Consider the following 16,822-nt stretch of genomic DNA (forward strand, 5'->3'; position numbering starts at 1 on the left):
AGAAGTTTCAGACAGGGTTTCTGTTGGAATCTTTTTGAACACATCACAAAATCCTATGACAATCTTATGTAATAGACATTATTGTCTTCATCATATAGAAAGAGTAATTGACTTTCAGAAAAATTAAAGAATTTGCTAAAGGTTACATTGCTTGTAATTAAGAATTAAATGCAGGTTTGTCTAACTATGAACTCCTTGATTTTTTTTTATAACATGCTGCCTTCATATGCATAACCATGTTTAATTCACAAGATACACCTTGTGGGTAAGCAGAACCAAGTAGACAATATACCTATTTTACAGATGAGTAAACTGAAAAATGATTACAGGGTAGAGCTAAAGTGGAAACCCAGCTTTCTACATCAAAGTTCCTGAGTTGTTTCAAGTTTTAATATAAAAATGCAATTTTCTGAGTGAGAGAAAGTATAATAGATCTAACCCCCTAAAGTTAGCATTTTCTTAGTCCTTCTATTCAAATGCAGAATTTCAATTGACCTTGCAAGTGGGGAAAAAATGAGAAAAGGGGAAAAAAATGTCTTACGTTTCCAAAATTGACAAATGACAGAAAATGTTCTACCAAAGGCAGCACTCATTTTACCCTCCCACTAAGTGTGGTAAATGTAAACTAACCCTTTTACTTCCTCAGTGCCCACACGTAGGAATTCAACAGCTCAAGAGTATTATTAATCATTTTACTGCTATGAACTTCATGGGGGGATACAAATATGGTCATGTCAATATTAGAAAAACAATAGTAATGTTTATGTTAAATGTAGTTTTTCAATAGTAAGCTGCCTTGTATTTTCCTAATATACAGCCAAATTTTAAAGGAGAATCAGAAAGTTTATCCTAGCATAAGAATAACCAGGGACATGAAGAATCTGGTAATGAAGAAACTATAGACATTCTGATGAGATACTCATTACACATAGCAGCTCAGATTTCTGATGTGTTTTCAGCTAAAGGCAGTATACCATGTTACTTATGTTATCAAATTTAAAGCTTAAAACAAAATATGAAGTTGGAATCTGAAGCCCTAATCTACATTTCAGGAAACTGTGTCTCAGAGAGGTTAAGTAACAGGTTCAAATTTACACCAGTAAGTGATAGTTACAAGAAAGGATAGTAAGTAACAGAGCTGGGATCTTAACCAGGTCCACATGACTTGAAAGCACATTTTTTAAGCACTACACTATACTGCCTCATCAGGAATGTATACAATAATGGTAATTTTTTATTATTTATTGCTCAAAAGATCTATTTTGAAGTACATGTGTTATGCAGGAAGTGCGTGTTCTTTTTCGTTTTAAAATGTTTGAACCCAATTATCAATTACATAGCACCAAAGGTCACAGGAGGGATTAATCGGAGAAGTTTGTGAACATGTTTTGTATAGTAAAAACAGTGCTGTCTTTAAGAAATTCAGTTTTGTTAGTTCCTTGTCAACCTTTGTTTTGAAATTAATGTATAGCAGCCACCATGGTGAGCATTTCAAAGGTTAAATCATTTTTTAATAAAGTAAAGGCCTGTAATAAACTTGTAAAGTAATATATTACACTCATGCCAGTGCAGGTTTCTCCCGTTATGTCTATGGATGTTCGTATAGCTTCACAGTGTGTCTTTCATCATGATACTCTTGCCCAAAGCCCAACTAATCTGACTGAGATGGTATTTCTCCATAAGACAGATCCTACTTCTTTATTCTTCCATTAATCCAATCCACTTGTTTATCACCTCAAAATCCCTCCATATTCTTAGATACAGTAAAGAACAGGTGGAGTGAGACTGCCTTTCTGTTTCTGTTTATGGGCTTAGCTCTTCCTCTTCCTTTCAAGATTACTAGCTACCTGCCTTAAGCACTGTGAAAAAGCCACCTTTTCAGAGCCGACACCAAGCTGGGAAGAAAAATGTCAAATGCAGCCACCAGAATTTATATTATTGGGAGGGAAGCACAGAATAGAAAAACTTACAAGGCACACCTTACAGTACTACTGCTCAACCTACTTCCCACTGGAACCTGGAGAACAGATGACATTTGTACCCAGAATAAATGTTTATGTGAATTCGCCATTCTCTCGGTCCTTTCTTTCCCCCTCAATAAAGCACATGAGAATGCAAATAAAACTACATTATTATAGAGAGAACCTTGAATTGACATGTTTTTCAGAGAAATAATCATTTACAAATGTGGATGCTTGGTCCATCAATCACTGGGGATATGACCTTAACTCTCACAACTCTGAGATTCGCTGTTGCCCTAGAGTACTGTCAGAAAAGTTTCAAATGGTTTTTCTGCTAACACCTGTAAGCCTCTGAAACCTTTCCATGTTGCCACAATGGAAGCAACCCCTAATGACTCTGACAGTGCCAAGCAGCATCTGACAGAAGCCTGAAAAAAGAGATATTTGCCTTGCAAGATATCCAGGTACCCTATATGTGTGTCAAATATCTTTACCCTTTGAACCAAGCAAGGACTCTGACTTCAGACCTCTAGGGTATGACAGAATTCTGTACAATACCCTAATTTTGGAAACAATTTCATTTGCTTAAAAAAAAAAAAGTGAAGTTTCAAAGTAAGTGTCTCAAAATACATGATCAAACTGACAAAAATTCATTTTTTTCCAAGATAAAAAATTAAACTGGCTTTTTCTTCCACATTTCCAGAAATAATGAATACTCAAACATACCCATTTTCCACTTAGTTCTTCTCAACATCACTTTGGAAATGAAAAGACCCGGAGCATTCCATTAATCCTAGCAGAAAAACAGAAGAAAATTTGATATAGTTAATGATAGGTTGAAAGATTTATTTACTTGTGATGTGCTTTATCCTTTTCTAGGTTTTTTTTTTTTTGTCTTTTGCCTTGTCTGTAAAAAAATGTCCTGCTCTTATATTTATTAAACCTAAAAAACCTGTTCTTATTTGCAGAAAATGATATACAATGATCTCATTGCAAGTGGAGCTACCATAGCTCAAATTAAAACCTAACATTCCGAACATGTTATTCTCTAGATTCATCCTTAGCTGAAACTGAGCTCAGTGGGATTTATGTGAACTTGAAAATTAATAAATTGGCATATTAGTTGTAAAATATAAGAAATAATTTCCTGTCTTTTCCAGATGATCTATTTAGATTAGTGCCTATAAAAGTTCAACTACAGCTTTCTTCATTGAATTTTTAAATAATGAAACCATAACCCTTCTCTCAAGGCGTTTATTAGACTCTCCTTTCATTAATGCTGTTGCTCTAAGGGTCTCTTGGGAAGGGATCTCTTGGGAAGTCAGATGTATAATCAATATTACAAGCACATATCCCAATATTACGTGAAGAACTCCAGCTGCTAGGTCACTGAATACAAATGTATCATCTAAATTCATGAGCATGGTAATGCTGTTCAACACTTTTAATCTAACAGAAACAAACCTATCAATCACCCTGTCCACTACATATCCCAAGATTACAGTGAAGGAGTTAGCGATGGCCTAATTAATATCATCACAAGTAATGGGAAAAAAAAGAAAAGAGAGATCTCCTTCTAAGTCTTTGATTCCACTAGATATAATGCTAGCACAGTCTCAGAAATAAGTTCCTGAACTTTTATTAGATTATCGCAGTGTAATAGGAGAGTGGCATAAAACATCCTGTGATTTAGAGATGAGGAGAATTTGAGAGATGCCTGAATATGAACTGACTGAGGAGGAGCTGTGCAAGGAGTCTGTGAAACAGGAATCGGAAGAGTTGACAGTGAGCCCGTGGCAGGGTTAAGTGGGTCATGATGGAGTTCTAGATGGTTTCTGGCAAGACCTAGAAATAGAGATCCCAGCTGGGGAGCCCGACACCAATATTCTTGAGAGAAGTTAGATATGGAGGGGCAAAGGGGAAAGAGAGAAATAGTAAAGGAGAAAGCATCAGGAAAGTGTAACATAGTCACAGGCACAGAAGCAGCCAAGTGTGGTGCTCAGGGCCTGACTGCCTGTGTTCAAATCCTCCCTCCACATTTAAGCAGCTGTGGGATCTTGGGTAAGTAGCTTAACCTCTCTGCCCCTCAACTTCTTCATCTGAAAAAACAACAGGGTTGTTGAGAAGATTAATTAAGACATGTAAAGAATTAAAAACAGGGTTCGGAAAACAGCAGTGCCTCAATAAATGGCAATTATTGTAGTTTTGAGTTATCCCTTCATCTATTTTGCCTCTTTTCTGTTTGCTTCTAATCTTATTCTACCCATTCCTCTGTCAGTTATTTGGAGGCAACTGGGCAACAAAAGAAAGAACTATCTATGTTTTCTGTAAAACTTCTTCTGGGACTCAAAATGGACTCTAGGAGATGAAGAATGTGCCCTCCTCATGCTTTATGCCAATTTAAAAACAGAGGAAAGAGCATTTGAAACCCAAGTTCTACTTGGAGCTTTTTCGCAGCTAAAAGCAAAGTCTAGACATATCAACCTCCGTGCATTTTACTTTTCTAATCTGCAAAATGAGAGCATGGATTTAAATCACAGGTTCATTACTTCAAAGCATGCAGGAGTGAGGTAAAAAACAAAAATAAATAAAGTCCTCCCTGTATGAGACAACAGGTAGTGGGAGAAACTCTGGCATATGTAGAAGCACATGCCCTGACCGAGGGTACCCACTGCTGACCCTCATCGGCCAGCACTGAAGAATTCAGGCTTCATACCATCTTCCCTACTCCCTGTCCCCAGAGAAGCTAGAAATTCTTATTTTCAAATATTGGCTTAAATTAATTTGACACATAATGTAGACAAATAAAACATGACTAAGAACCCACTGCCCTTGCATTTGTGACTTTGGAGCCAAGTGACTTCCAGAGTCCTTTCTGGTTGTAACTTTCCATCATTCACTTACAGTGGGATGCCCAAAGCCAACAGTCAGTTCCAATGTGAACCAGACGTTCTGTGATTCAGTTAGTTACTTCTGTGTGCAAACCAATTTTTGATCCACTTGAAAATGTTCACTTGGGTATAAACAGTACATACTAAAATTTCTGGGAAAATCTGACTGAGGTCACTTTTATTACATACTGAAATTTCTAATTCAGGGCCACATAAATCAATTTCTGATACCATTTAGGGGTGTTCAATATTTTGGCTACCCTGGGCCACACTGGAAGAAGAATTGTCTTGAGCCACACATAAAATACACTAACACTAATAATAGGTAATTAGCTATAAAAAAAATTTAAAAATTATAAAACATCCCATAATGATTTAAGAAGTTCACAATTTTCTGTTGGTCCACATTCAAAGCTGTTCTGGGCCATATGTGGCCCATGGGCCCCAGGCTGGACAGGCTTGATTAGATTAACAGGGTGGGCCGGGCACGGTGGCTTACGCCTGTAATCCCAGCACTTTGGGAGGCCGAGGTGTGCAGATCACGAGATCAAGAGATTGCGACCATCCTGGCCAACAAGGTGAAACCCCATCTCTACTAAAAAATACAAAAATTAGCTGGGTGTGGTGGTGCGCACCTGTAGTCCCAGCTACTCAGGAGGCTACGAGAGGAGAATTGCTTGAACCCAGGAGGCAGAGATTGCAGTGAGCCGAGATTGCACCACTGCACTCCAGCCTGGCGTCTGGCAACAGAACAAGAATCTGTCTCAAAAAAAAAAAAAAAAAAAAGAGGGTGAAAAAAATTTTAATGACTCTTCATTTCTTGTTTGATTAATTCACTGTCATTCAACTATATGAAATTATCATATGCAACTCCACAAAATCCAACTGTAAAATGTAGGTGTGATATAATCCTGATTGAAAGTCCTCAGAGCTTTTAAACAGAAATTAAGGTGCTTGTTTGAGAAGTACATTTCTGGACCTTTTTATTTACTTTTACTTTAACATTTTTTTAGCTTTCTGAAAAAGACTTAAATTGTACAGTACTACTGAAAGCTGATAGAGAAATAATTCCTTTCTTTGGAGATCAAGAGATACAGGAAGACTGCTACCCAACCACATGTTTTGTGCTTCTGAAATTATTTATTTCACTGCAATCTTCTTTGACAAATATGTAATTGCTTCAGCAATATAAAAGCTGAAAGAAGGCATTTGGCACACAAATATCTGCAATGCATTTATTCCGAAAAGAAGTAAAACTGCTACCGAACAGCAAATGATACTCAAAGTGTGGCTTCCTTTGAAATAAACTGTATTCCAAATCCCAGAGATCAAGTTGTACACACCTCAAAGACATCAACATTCTTTCATTTACTTGCAACATCAAAAATTTTAACTCCTACTAAATAGCAATGGGAAAAAAATTATCCATTGCGAGTCTCCTAATCAGAATTCTAGGGTAAGATAGAAGATTTTTCCAGAATACATGTTTTAAATTGGGTAAATGCACAAATAATAGGCAGTTGGAAAGAGAGATAAGGGAAAACACTGAGAAAATGGAAAATAATAAAAAATATTCAAAAGGTGACAGAATGAGAGATTACTGTTTATACCATTGCAGGAATTAATGTCAGCTTCTGTGTAAAAAGTAATGTGAATTTGCCGAAGCACTTTGAGATGACACAAGTATAGCATGTGTTTTCAGCAAAGTTTTGGCTAAAAGAAAATCATTGCTTGTTGCAAACATGGACCAACCAAGTCTTCTGCAGGCTCCTTTTACGGTAACAGGGAAGATATTTTTGACTGGTATTTTTTGATTAATAATATAAAAAAAATTCCAGATACATGTATGACTAGCTTCATTAGAAAGTCTTTAGAAAAGAAGAACCTCAGAGAATGATTACGTCTTCCATGTTTGCTTTTTAACATTTTTATTTAGAACTCAATATTTGCTATATGGTTCCCTAAATTGAAAAAAAAAAAAAACAAAACAATTCAAAAATGTCATAGATGAGGCTGAGCTCTAATCAGTGTTAAGGGGTATCAAAATTTCTCCAATTTTTATGGGGTAGAATTTTTTTCATAGTCTTTGTACAGAACTCTTTGAACTAATGTATGGCCTTTATTCTGCCATTTCATTTAACGTGTGTTTGTGACACAGTATTTATGATTCAGCCATGTCAATGTTAGAAATATTTTGTTCCTCACATCAAGTACAGCCTCAAATAAAGTACGCTTTTTGATGGATGCCAGTCAGAGATTGTGTGTTTCAAAAAAAAAAAAATAGTGTGAAAGGTCACTGAACATAGAAACAAATGAAAAGGTGGTTTTGAGCCAAAGCACTGAGCCCTTCAGGGACTTTGCTTTTCCACCTGTACCTGTCTTAAAAGTCAATGCATGCCTTTTAAATATCATGATTCATAACATATTCCTGGTATAATCAGAAAAATGTAGTTTTGTGGCTAGAACAACAAAAAGTATCTAATGAAATTTAGATACTATTTATGCCTACAAAGAATAAAAAATAATATGGTATTTTATGAATGAGCATTTTTAATGCTGAGCACAGTATTAAATATTTTATATGTACTATTCTAATTAAAGCCAACCTTTAAATCTATTTGATAAATGCTCTCATTATGGTCATGTTATAGATGAGGGAACCTAGAGCTTCGAAAGAGATAAAACAACTTACCTACAGGTAAATAAATAGGTAAATAAATTTTTAATGCAAAAAGCCACAGCAACAAAAAAGTAAAGCCTGACTTCCCAGTCCATTTTTATAGTCATTAGGCTAGATTGGCAGAAAATTTAAGTTCTCCAGAAATGTCTTAGCTAATCCAAGGACAGATGTCTTTGCTTGTCTTGCTAGATTTGTCATTTGTCATTGGTAAGGTATTGATGAGACTTGACCCAAGTACAGAAATCCACAAGGATCACCTTTGTAGTTTGGTGTGTTTTTCCTAACTACCACAGGACTTCATTTCAAAAATAAGGTAAGAGGAAGTTAACACCTGACAGACTCAGGTGCAATGCTTTGATAGAGATAAGTTTTTTAATTGTGGTTTATTTTCCTTCCTACAGAACCCAGTGCTGCTCCCACAGAAGTCAAGGCGACAAGTGTGTCTGTGTCAGAGATTCTCGTTGCATGGAAACACATTAAAGACAGCCTAGGAAGACCACAGGGATTTGAGGTATGAGCAGAAGGATGAAAAATAAGCCTTATTACTTCTGCTGGCATTACTTTCTCCTAAAGAGAGGTCTTGGTGACACTTCAGAATTTCAACAGAATTTCTTTGAAATTTTGCTCTATGTTAAGGAAACTAAGAAATGCCATTTTACTGACATGCATTATGTTGCTCATTCACTGGTTTATTTTTCAGTACAGTAGCTTCCATACCACTATGCAAATATTTTTTTGAAAGATGAAAATAGAGTTTTAGACAAAAGCAGGAGCTACAGGTGGATATTTAATGGTATCTAATTTACTGGTCATTTTAAAAGTTTTTATGACTGTCTTTCTAATAATTTAATGTATAAATACAAGTTTTCTTTTGTACTTTCTTGGTAGCTCTTATCTCCAGTACTGAATTATCAAATTTTCTTGGAATTTAATGGGCTGTATTGTATCTATGTATTCAGATAGGTTTTTTGGATCCCTTAAACACTGCTATTTTCAAACAGTTATGCCAGCCTTATAATGGTGAACATTTCATATCAAATGAGTAGCTTCAATGAAATTTGAGGCTCCACAGAGACTAACAGATTGTGAGTCGTCTGTGAACAGGAATATTCTATGACGACAAGGTTCTGCTTCTCACGCAGCTCTGGTTCTTGTTCTTGCCTTGCTTGGCCGGTCAGGGATAGGAATGAGGGCGCTAATTTCTAAGAGACGAAAATAATTCGCACCTAACCCCAGACTTTAGTTACATTTTAAAAATTTTATTCTTACTTTTCCTCTGCTTCAGTTCCCATTAAGGAAAAATCATCTTGTGTTTCGAATAATGATTGCGTATAGGACTTGCGTATGGCTTCCAGGCTGAAACATACTTTTATTTCTGTTTGAGTTTTCATATAATGCCTGATAATTATTTGATTAACATATAGCTGGCATTAGATAATGATTTCTGTGATAAAGAATTCGTACAAGAACAATTTATGGGAAACCATTACCCACCTATACAATATCATGAACTTATTTCTACAATCTAGCTTCAGTTAATTATTTGGAATAATTTAGTAAGTATCTCATTATGATTGCATGTTAATGTGATGACTATTTCTGTTTCTCCCAATCCACACTTCAGGGACCATGTTCATCATTAAATCTCAGCAAATGATAGCATGTATTCTTGACCATAACTGGCCACAATAAATGTGCATTGAATGAATGGATGTTTGCAGCACAATTAGCCCCTTTTTATCCAACTGTAGAAGACACTGTGATGGTTTCTCCAGTTTTACTTCTCTGGGACCGTATGCCTCCCCCAGCTGCTGTGAGGGTTGACTGCTAATGCTTCTCAGCTCCCCCTCTAGAGAATTGCCCTCCACTGAGGAGAGCTGCTTTGCTTGGAAAGTGACCTCTCCACATTTAGTCAGCCTAAGATCAATGACTGACTGATACTGGTCTCTTACCTCAAGGAAGAAACAACTTTATAGTGCAGTTTGTGAAAAAGAGCCTTGCTGTGTGTGTCGGGCCAAAGCCGGATTACCTGGAACCACATTCTTGCTCAGCTCCCTCTAGCTCCCCATTCTGAGTTCCTCCCTTTTTAATAGATTTTACCTGTAAGCATCCACATAATAAACAATATGCGCCAAAATCTGTATCTCAAATTCTGCTTTTGGGGATCAACCTAAGAGAACTACATCAGTGTGAATTCACTCCAAACCTCTGAATCAGAACATCATCTGGGGGCAGATGTCTGGTGTGCATAGTTTCGGAAAGCCACAAAGTATATTCTGGTGCATGGGAGAGCAACAACCCAGGTTCCTATATCTCAAATAGATGCTCCCTTTATATAATCAGTCACCCTGAAGCTTTTTTTTTTACCTGCCCTAAATGCATGACATTCAGATAACTGTTATGATTCACTACGTTGACATCTCTCTGTGAGGTCTTGCAGAGATCACATGGGATTTGGATTTGTGCACTATTCTTATCTTCCTAAATATAAATCGTTCATTTTTTAATTCTATAAATATTTATGTAGACCTATTAAGTACTAGACACTGAGTTAAATGCTAGGAAAAAAAACAATAAGCAAAATGAACTTCCTGCTCTTGTGAGGATTGTATTGTAGTAGGGAAGGCACACAATCAACAAACTAAGAAATAAGCCTATGACATTTTTTTAAAATATGTGATATAATTTCAGCTGATGATAAAGGCTATGTAGAAAAATAAAATAGGGCAAGAAGGTAAGAGTGAGAGAATCTGATATTTTACAGAAGCCTGAGAAATCAACCTTTCTGTGGTTGTAACATATGAGTGGAGACATGATGGAATGAGAGAATGGCACAGAGAAAATCAAGCCCAAGAGCTCTGAAGTAGTAGCACACTGGACTTCTTCAAAGGACAAGAAATGAATGATTTTGGTGAGAGTAGGGAGCATAGGGAAAGTGGTAACAGGATGATGATGAAGAGATTATCAGGGCAAGGAACAGATTTCTGGGACTTAGGAACCAGAAAGAAGTTCAGATTTCATCTGAAGTATAAGAAGTCATAAAGTATTTCTAACTGGAAGGGACAAGTCAAGATTTGACATATTTTTAAAGCCTCTCTCAATCTAGAAGGTAGAAAATAGACCCTGGGAGGACCTCAGAGAGAACAGCAGAGGGGCAACTGTTCCAACATCAGTGACAATGAGGTTGCTTTCAACTACAGTGGTGGCAGTGGAATTGATAAGAAGTACACCTTTTAAAATCTATTTCGAGGCCGGGCATGGTGGCTCACGCCTGTAATCCCAGCACTTTGGGAGGCCAAGGCAGGTGGATCACGAGGTCAAGAGATCGAGATCATCCTGGTCAACGTAGTGAAACCTCGACTTTACTAAAAATACAAAAAATCAGCTGGGCATGGTGGTGCGTGCCTGTAATCCCAGCTACTCAGGAGGCTGAGGCAGGAGAATTGCCTGAACCCAGGAGGTGGAGGTTGCGGTGAGCCAAGATCAGGCCATTGCACTCCAGCCTGGGTAATAGGAGCAAAACTCCATCTCAAAAAAAAAAAAATCTATTTTGAATTGAGGTAAGACAGAATTTGGTAATAAGTTACATGTAGGCTATGAAAAAGAGGAGTTAAAGATAATGGGAGAGATGTTTGACCCAAGAAACTAGGTAAATAACATTGTCATTCTTGGAGATGAGGAACTCACAAACAAGAGTAGGTTTTAGAGTGAAAATCAAGGATTCTGTTTTGGATATTTTAAATTTTAGAAGCCTTTTTTTTTATTATTTCTAAATAGAGTTCTCAAGCAGGTCCTGAGATAAGAGGAAGATTGGGGATGGAGCTATAACTATGAGAAATCATCAGAATACAAATAGTTTTTAAGCATATACCAGCTGAGATCACTGAATATTTGATAAAGAAGGTACCTGAGAATTGAGCTCTGTGGTGGCTCACCATTTAGAGCTCAACAACAGAGAGGAGAGGTCTGGCTAAAGAAACCAAGAAGGAGACACTGAAGAAATTCAGAAGCCAAGAGAGTAATTTCAAGATAGAGAGAATGTTCCATGGTGTCAAATGCTGCTGGGAAATTCAGAAAGATGAGACCTGAGATTGCCAAATGGATGTGGCAATGTGGAGACTATAAGTAACCTTGAAGAGAGAGATTTTATGGAATGCTGATAATCAAAGCTTGGCTGGAGGTCAAGATCAAGATTACTCAAGAATGACACCGAGTGTCAGAGCGTAATGTTTTCACTAAATCAGCTTCTTTCAAAATGATAGCTTATCACAAGCAAAAATGGAATATATTTAAAAATAGAAAGTTTATAAGAATGAATCAAATTCTGGAATAATCATCACAATGACCACATTTATGAATTAAAGCAACAAAAATTTTGACAACTGACTTCATACAAACAAACCAGGATAGAATCCATGGGCATAGTAACTATACTATTTCATAGTGCATTATAAATTGTAGCTTCAAAATATGGCATCTTGTTACCAGAAAACAAAAATGAACATAACATTAGTTGGTAAATTCTGTGCTTTTTATAAACAAAACATAATTAAAACTTTATACAATTTTGTAGCTAAACATGATGTTAACTACTATTTTAAGTACATTCAGCAAAGACTAATTTTGATTTACACTGTTTCATAACTGAACAGCCACATGTAGATTTAACACTAAGTATGATGTAGGTGAAGCTATGAGGATCTCTCTTATCCTCTCTTTCCTGCACCTTTTCCCTTGAAAGAGAGCTCTGCCTCTGTCCTTTACCAAATACATCTGGAACTCACTGTTCTCATCTTCTCCCCACTTATTTTTCTCTATCAAAAATGTCACTTAGTAAAAGATCTCCCTAATTATTACTAAAATTCAATGATCTCATAAAGCTTAATGATTTTGCTTACTTTTATCTCTGTTTTTCACTCTATCCCCACCACAATCCTACCTATATTTACTAATGGTTGAATTCAGACGATGGCAACCATAAAACATATATTGAAACGAGGACATTTGTCAACAAGACGAAAGTGATCCGTTTCACATTTTATGTACTTATAATTTCAGTCCTAAGAGTCATTTTTCTAGCCATAATTTCAACCTTCCCTGCAAAGTCTAAAACAGCAAGCTACTATAAAGGCACTATGAACCATTTTGAAAATAGAGAAGACAGTGTTTTCAGCTGCCCCTCTTATTTTTTCCAAATCAGAACATGAATTAGATAAGGTTCTGCTCTGATGAATGTTACATCCTAATGGGGGAAGGCAATTTTTTAAAAAAACCAAGCAAACAAATAAGTAATAAGATAAACTCTGATAACACACACATAGAGGATCCAAAGTATGCTACACATAGCAAACCTGGTTCCTGTGATAACAGGAAGAAAGTGAACCACCAGAAAATTACAATAGTCCGAGGGTTAGGTAGAGACAAGATATATATTGAAACATGAATTATGAAAATAGTATTTTAAGTGACAGCGGAAAGCCACTGAGACAACTGAAGGAGGGAAGCCACAATGTCTGATCTGTGTGTGTGTGTGTGTGTGTGTGTGTGTGTGTGTGTTTGTGTTTAATCACTCTGGCTGCTTTTATATGAAGAATGAAAGGGAGAGGAAAGAAAGGTCAGAGACTTGAAGGGTTATTACAATAATCCAAGCAAGAAATGATGGTGACTTAGACTTCAGCCAAAGCACCTGGAGTGGGAGAGAAGCAGATTTATTTTAGAAACAGGGCTGGCAGGATCTGCTGATAGATCTGATGTAGAGGAAAGAGAAATGATGATTTCTGCAACTCTGGCTTATTCACCTAGATATATTGTACCATTTACAAAAAAAAAAAAATGAAGGACACTGAACACAGAATAGATGTGAAGGCAGAACATCAAGTTCTGTTTGATCACATTGAATTTTTGATGCCTATTAGAAATCTAAGAGGGTAAGTCAGGTAGACAGGAGAACATGCCAGTTTGGAGTCTAACTGAGAGAACAGGGCTGAAAACATATAGGTGGCCTTTATAGAAGTGGTATTTAAAGCCATGCTATCGTATGAAACCATCTGAGGATGAGATTTCAAGAGGAGAGGAGAGAGGAAGGGAGGAGAGGAATGAGGAGGGCTGTGGTGGTCTTGGCACACTCCACATTTAGGAGTTGAGCTGAAAAGGAGGAATCAGCAAGGAGACTGGAAAGAAGAACTCAATTCAGTAGCAGGAAAACCACGTTTGAATCAAAAAAGTTAAAGGAGTTGACCAAAAAGGGGGAAAGGGTCAACTATGCTTGATGCTGCCAAGAGATCAAATGAAATAAGGATAGAGAAGTGCCTATTTGGTTTACAGGTTATTGGTGATAACTTTCACAGTTAAACAAGTAATCAATACCCCTTATGTGGTCAATTAGTAACTTCAAGTTGTAGATATTTAGTAACCATAATAATGCCATGACTTCTAAAGAATGGTAGGTGGCAATAAGTTGAGGGCAAAGGAATGTCATTTCAGAGCTCTTAACCGATTAGCTCCTTACTTGATGTGGAATTTCCTGCATCTTGTCAGGACACCAAGGATTTTGGTATTCATTCTTGTGTTGAGAATCGAGCTCTCCAGTGTTGTTATCGGAAATGTTTAAAAGAAAAACTAAACATCTGAATATATTTTGGGGCCACATATTATAATGTGAGTATGATTAGTCACTGCAGAAAACTCTTTTAGCAGCAAACAGTGAAAAGCAGTCAAGATGAGACTTATATGGGGTTTCCCTTGATGTACCAGGCATTATAAGGGAGGTAAATGAGAAAGAAGATATCATTTCCGAAGCCATGTAGAGATTTGTTTCCTTCTAGAATATGTTTTCTGTCCAATCCATACCCATGATCCACTTTGAAATTGATGACTGTCTCTCTGAAATATGTAGTGTGATATTAACTAATGATAACACCTCAATGCATTCTCCTTAATAAATAATCAAACTTGAAGCTTTTTGTGATTCAGTTGACTCTGAAATCTCTTTTTCTTCTCTACTAATTGGGGGAAGCTACACTTGAGTAAGGGTCATTTAGAGGGAAGATGAACATCATTAAAGGTAGTAAGCCTCCTGCAGGTTGCTATCATTAGGCTCTTCCTTGCCTCTACTGACTCTTACTGCAGGTTCTCTTGATTTGGTTGCAGACTGACTCTGATTATGACCCTAAGTTGGCAGTCGAATTTCATCTCACATTCCCCTGATCTGTATGTTTCATCTGAATCTCGTTTATTATTTATTCATTTATTTATTTAACTAGTATTTATTAAATACCTGCTATGTTTTAATGTAGTGTTCAGTCTAAAACAATAAATAAAACGGAGTTTCCGCCCTTATAAACTTTGCAGTCTAGCAAGGGAGACTAGCTCTGTTTTATTGGGTTTTTGTTTCTCGCTTTAATCCTAACCTGGGATCTTGATCCTAACTTCTGCCAGCTCCTTTTGCGAATGACTTGGTTTTGATATTCTTTGCCCTGATGCAGTCGTGCAGAACAGCAGTAAGGATCTCAGTCAGAGGCTTCCCCTGGTAGCATATGTCAATAATCTACTTAAATTTGGCATTTTGGACTTTCACAAGGAAGCTTCCATTACATCTTAATCAATTTAAGAAATAATAGACCAAGCATTTTGACTTAAACTTACTTTCATTTTTAACTAACCCAACACTTTCAAGTACATTAAACAATTAATTCAAATCAAATAGTGATTGCTTTTTTTATTAAATTGATGAATTGCTTTATCTAATAGAATGGTCATGGCAATTAAGATGGTAAGAATAGTTTTGCAAAAAGACAAGATCAGAATGATGACAGCCCAGACAAAGTGAGCAATGGTAAGGGCTTGAAGACAACCTAGCAATTTTATCCCTTTCTGTTTCTGAGTGGATCCATCCATGGACATTTTAAAAGGTTACAATTAGGCTACATGAGAACTCTACTATTCAAAGAAAAATGGTGGTCTTTGCCTTTCAATAAGCTTTTAAGACTGCCTCCTGTAAGGATAGCACTCCCTCACAAAAATGAACATCTGAAGAAATATGAAAAAAATATGAAATCCCAAATGTAGACATTCCTCCATCTAGTTGTATTTTTCGAATGTTTGAAAAATTTTGTCAGCATCCACTTAGAACCCCCATTTGTAAATTTTGGTTACCTGCATGGAATTCACTTGAAATTTTATAGCAGCAGGGACTAAATGTAGAAAGCATTGACACTGAGATATGTGAATGTCTAGCTTATGATATGCAGCATGATTGAAAATTGAAAGTGGGCTATATTTATTGAACAGCTTTGATTCATGAATAACCATGACTGTCCCATCTGGATTGCCATCTCTGTCACTGGCCCATACAAATAAATTATTAGGTTCAGTTTTGAATTTATGAACCCACCAGCATTAAGTGTCCTGTGATTGGTAATCTCTGAATCCGAGAACAGAGTCCCTCACGCGTTTCAGAACATAAAAGGACTTTTATGTGCATACAAATTCAGAGCAGATGCCAGTCTGGCAAGAAGGGAGAGTAAAGAATAAGGCCAAATTTCATACTCATTTCTGTGATTTTCCCAGATCAGCAAAACAGACAAAGTAAATTGGGATAATGGAATGTTGGATGATCAGGTTTCTGTTTTTTTTTTTTTTTTTTTACTCCTTCACTCATCAAACCTTTACTCAGTATCAGGCACTGTGCTGGACACTGGGAGTATACATATTAATAAGTTCTAGTCTTTCCCCTCAAAAAGCTAACAGTCTAATATTAAGGAGGTTTATGGGAAGTTGAAGTTGAAAAAGAAATACATTGGAACAATACAATTCTCATGTCTCTAATTACACCCAGGATTCTCTAGCATCCTGATCTTCTGAAGAAACTGTGTGAATAAATCCATGCCAATGCCCTATATGGTGTAAGCTTCTCTGTTTTCATGAGAATATGCTTCTGTCCTGAAATTGTCCTTAATTTTCCTAAATAAATCAATAAAATAGTTTTGTTAACTGAATAAAAATGAAACTTCTTTTACTAGACATTTAAAAAATATTACTATATTTCATATTCTGCCTGTGGAACAAAGCCTTCCATGATCACCAAGTTTATGGTGCTTGTATTCATTCATCCCTTCTTGTAAGATTATTATTAACTGCATTTTTATCTTTTTAATAGCTGGACTCATTTTAACAGTAAGCAACAAGGTATTTGTAGCAAGAGTTTAAGTGCACAGGGTCCTCATTTCAATTCTGAATATTTTAGTGCTTACTATTAAGAAAAAACAAAAGACAAAACAATTTGTCCCATT

The 16,822-nt window shown here is 36.4% G+C and overlaps 1 protein-coding gene across 3 annotated transcripts in view; it reads left to right on the forward strand.

The window, feature by feature from the left end:
- Nucleotides 1-16,822, forward strand: part of CNTN5 (contactin 5) — a 1,375,758-nt gene that overhangs the window by 1,305,718 nt on the left and 53,218 nt on the right. For all 3 annotated transcript variants that reach the window (XM_074400462.1, XM_039471391.2, XM_074400463.1), the window contains one exon: nt 7,934-8,043. In XM_074400462.1, coding sequence (XP_074256563.1) covers nt 7,934-8,043 — 110 coding nt within the window. The remainder of the gene's footprint in view (nt 1-7,933; nt 8,044-16,822) is intronic.

The sequence above is a fragment of the Saimiri boliviensis genome, chromosome 6, assembly GCF_048565385.1.
Source record: "Saimiri boliviensis isolate mSaiBol1 chromosome 6, mSaiBol1.pri, whole genome shotgun sequence".
Taxonomy (NCBI): Eukaryota; Metazoa; Chordata; class Mammalia; order Primates; family Cebidae; genus Saimiri; species Saimiri boliviensis.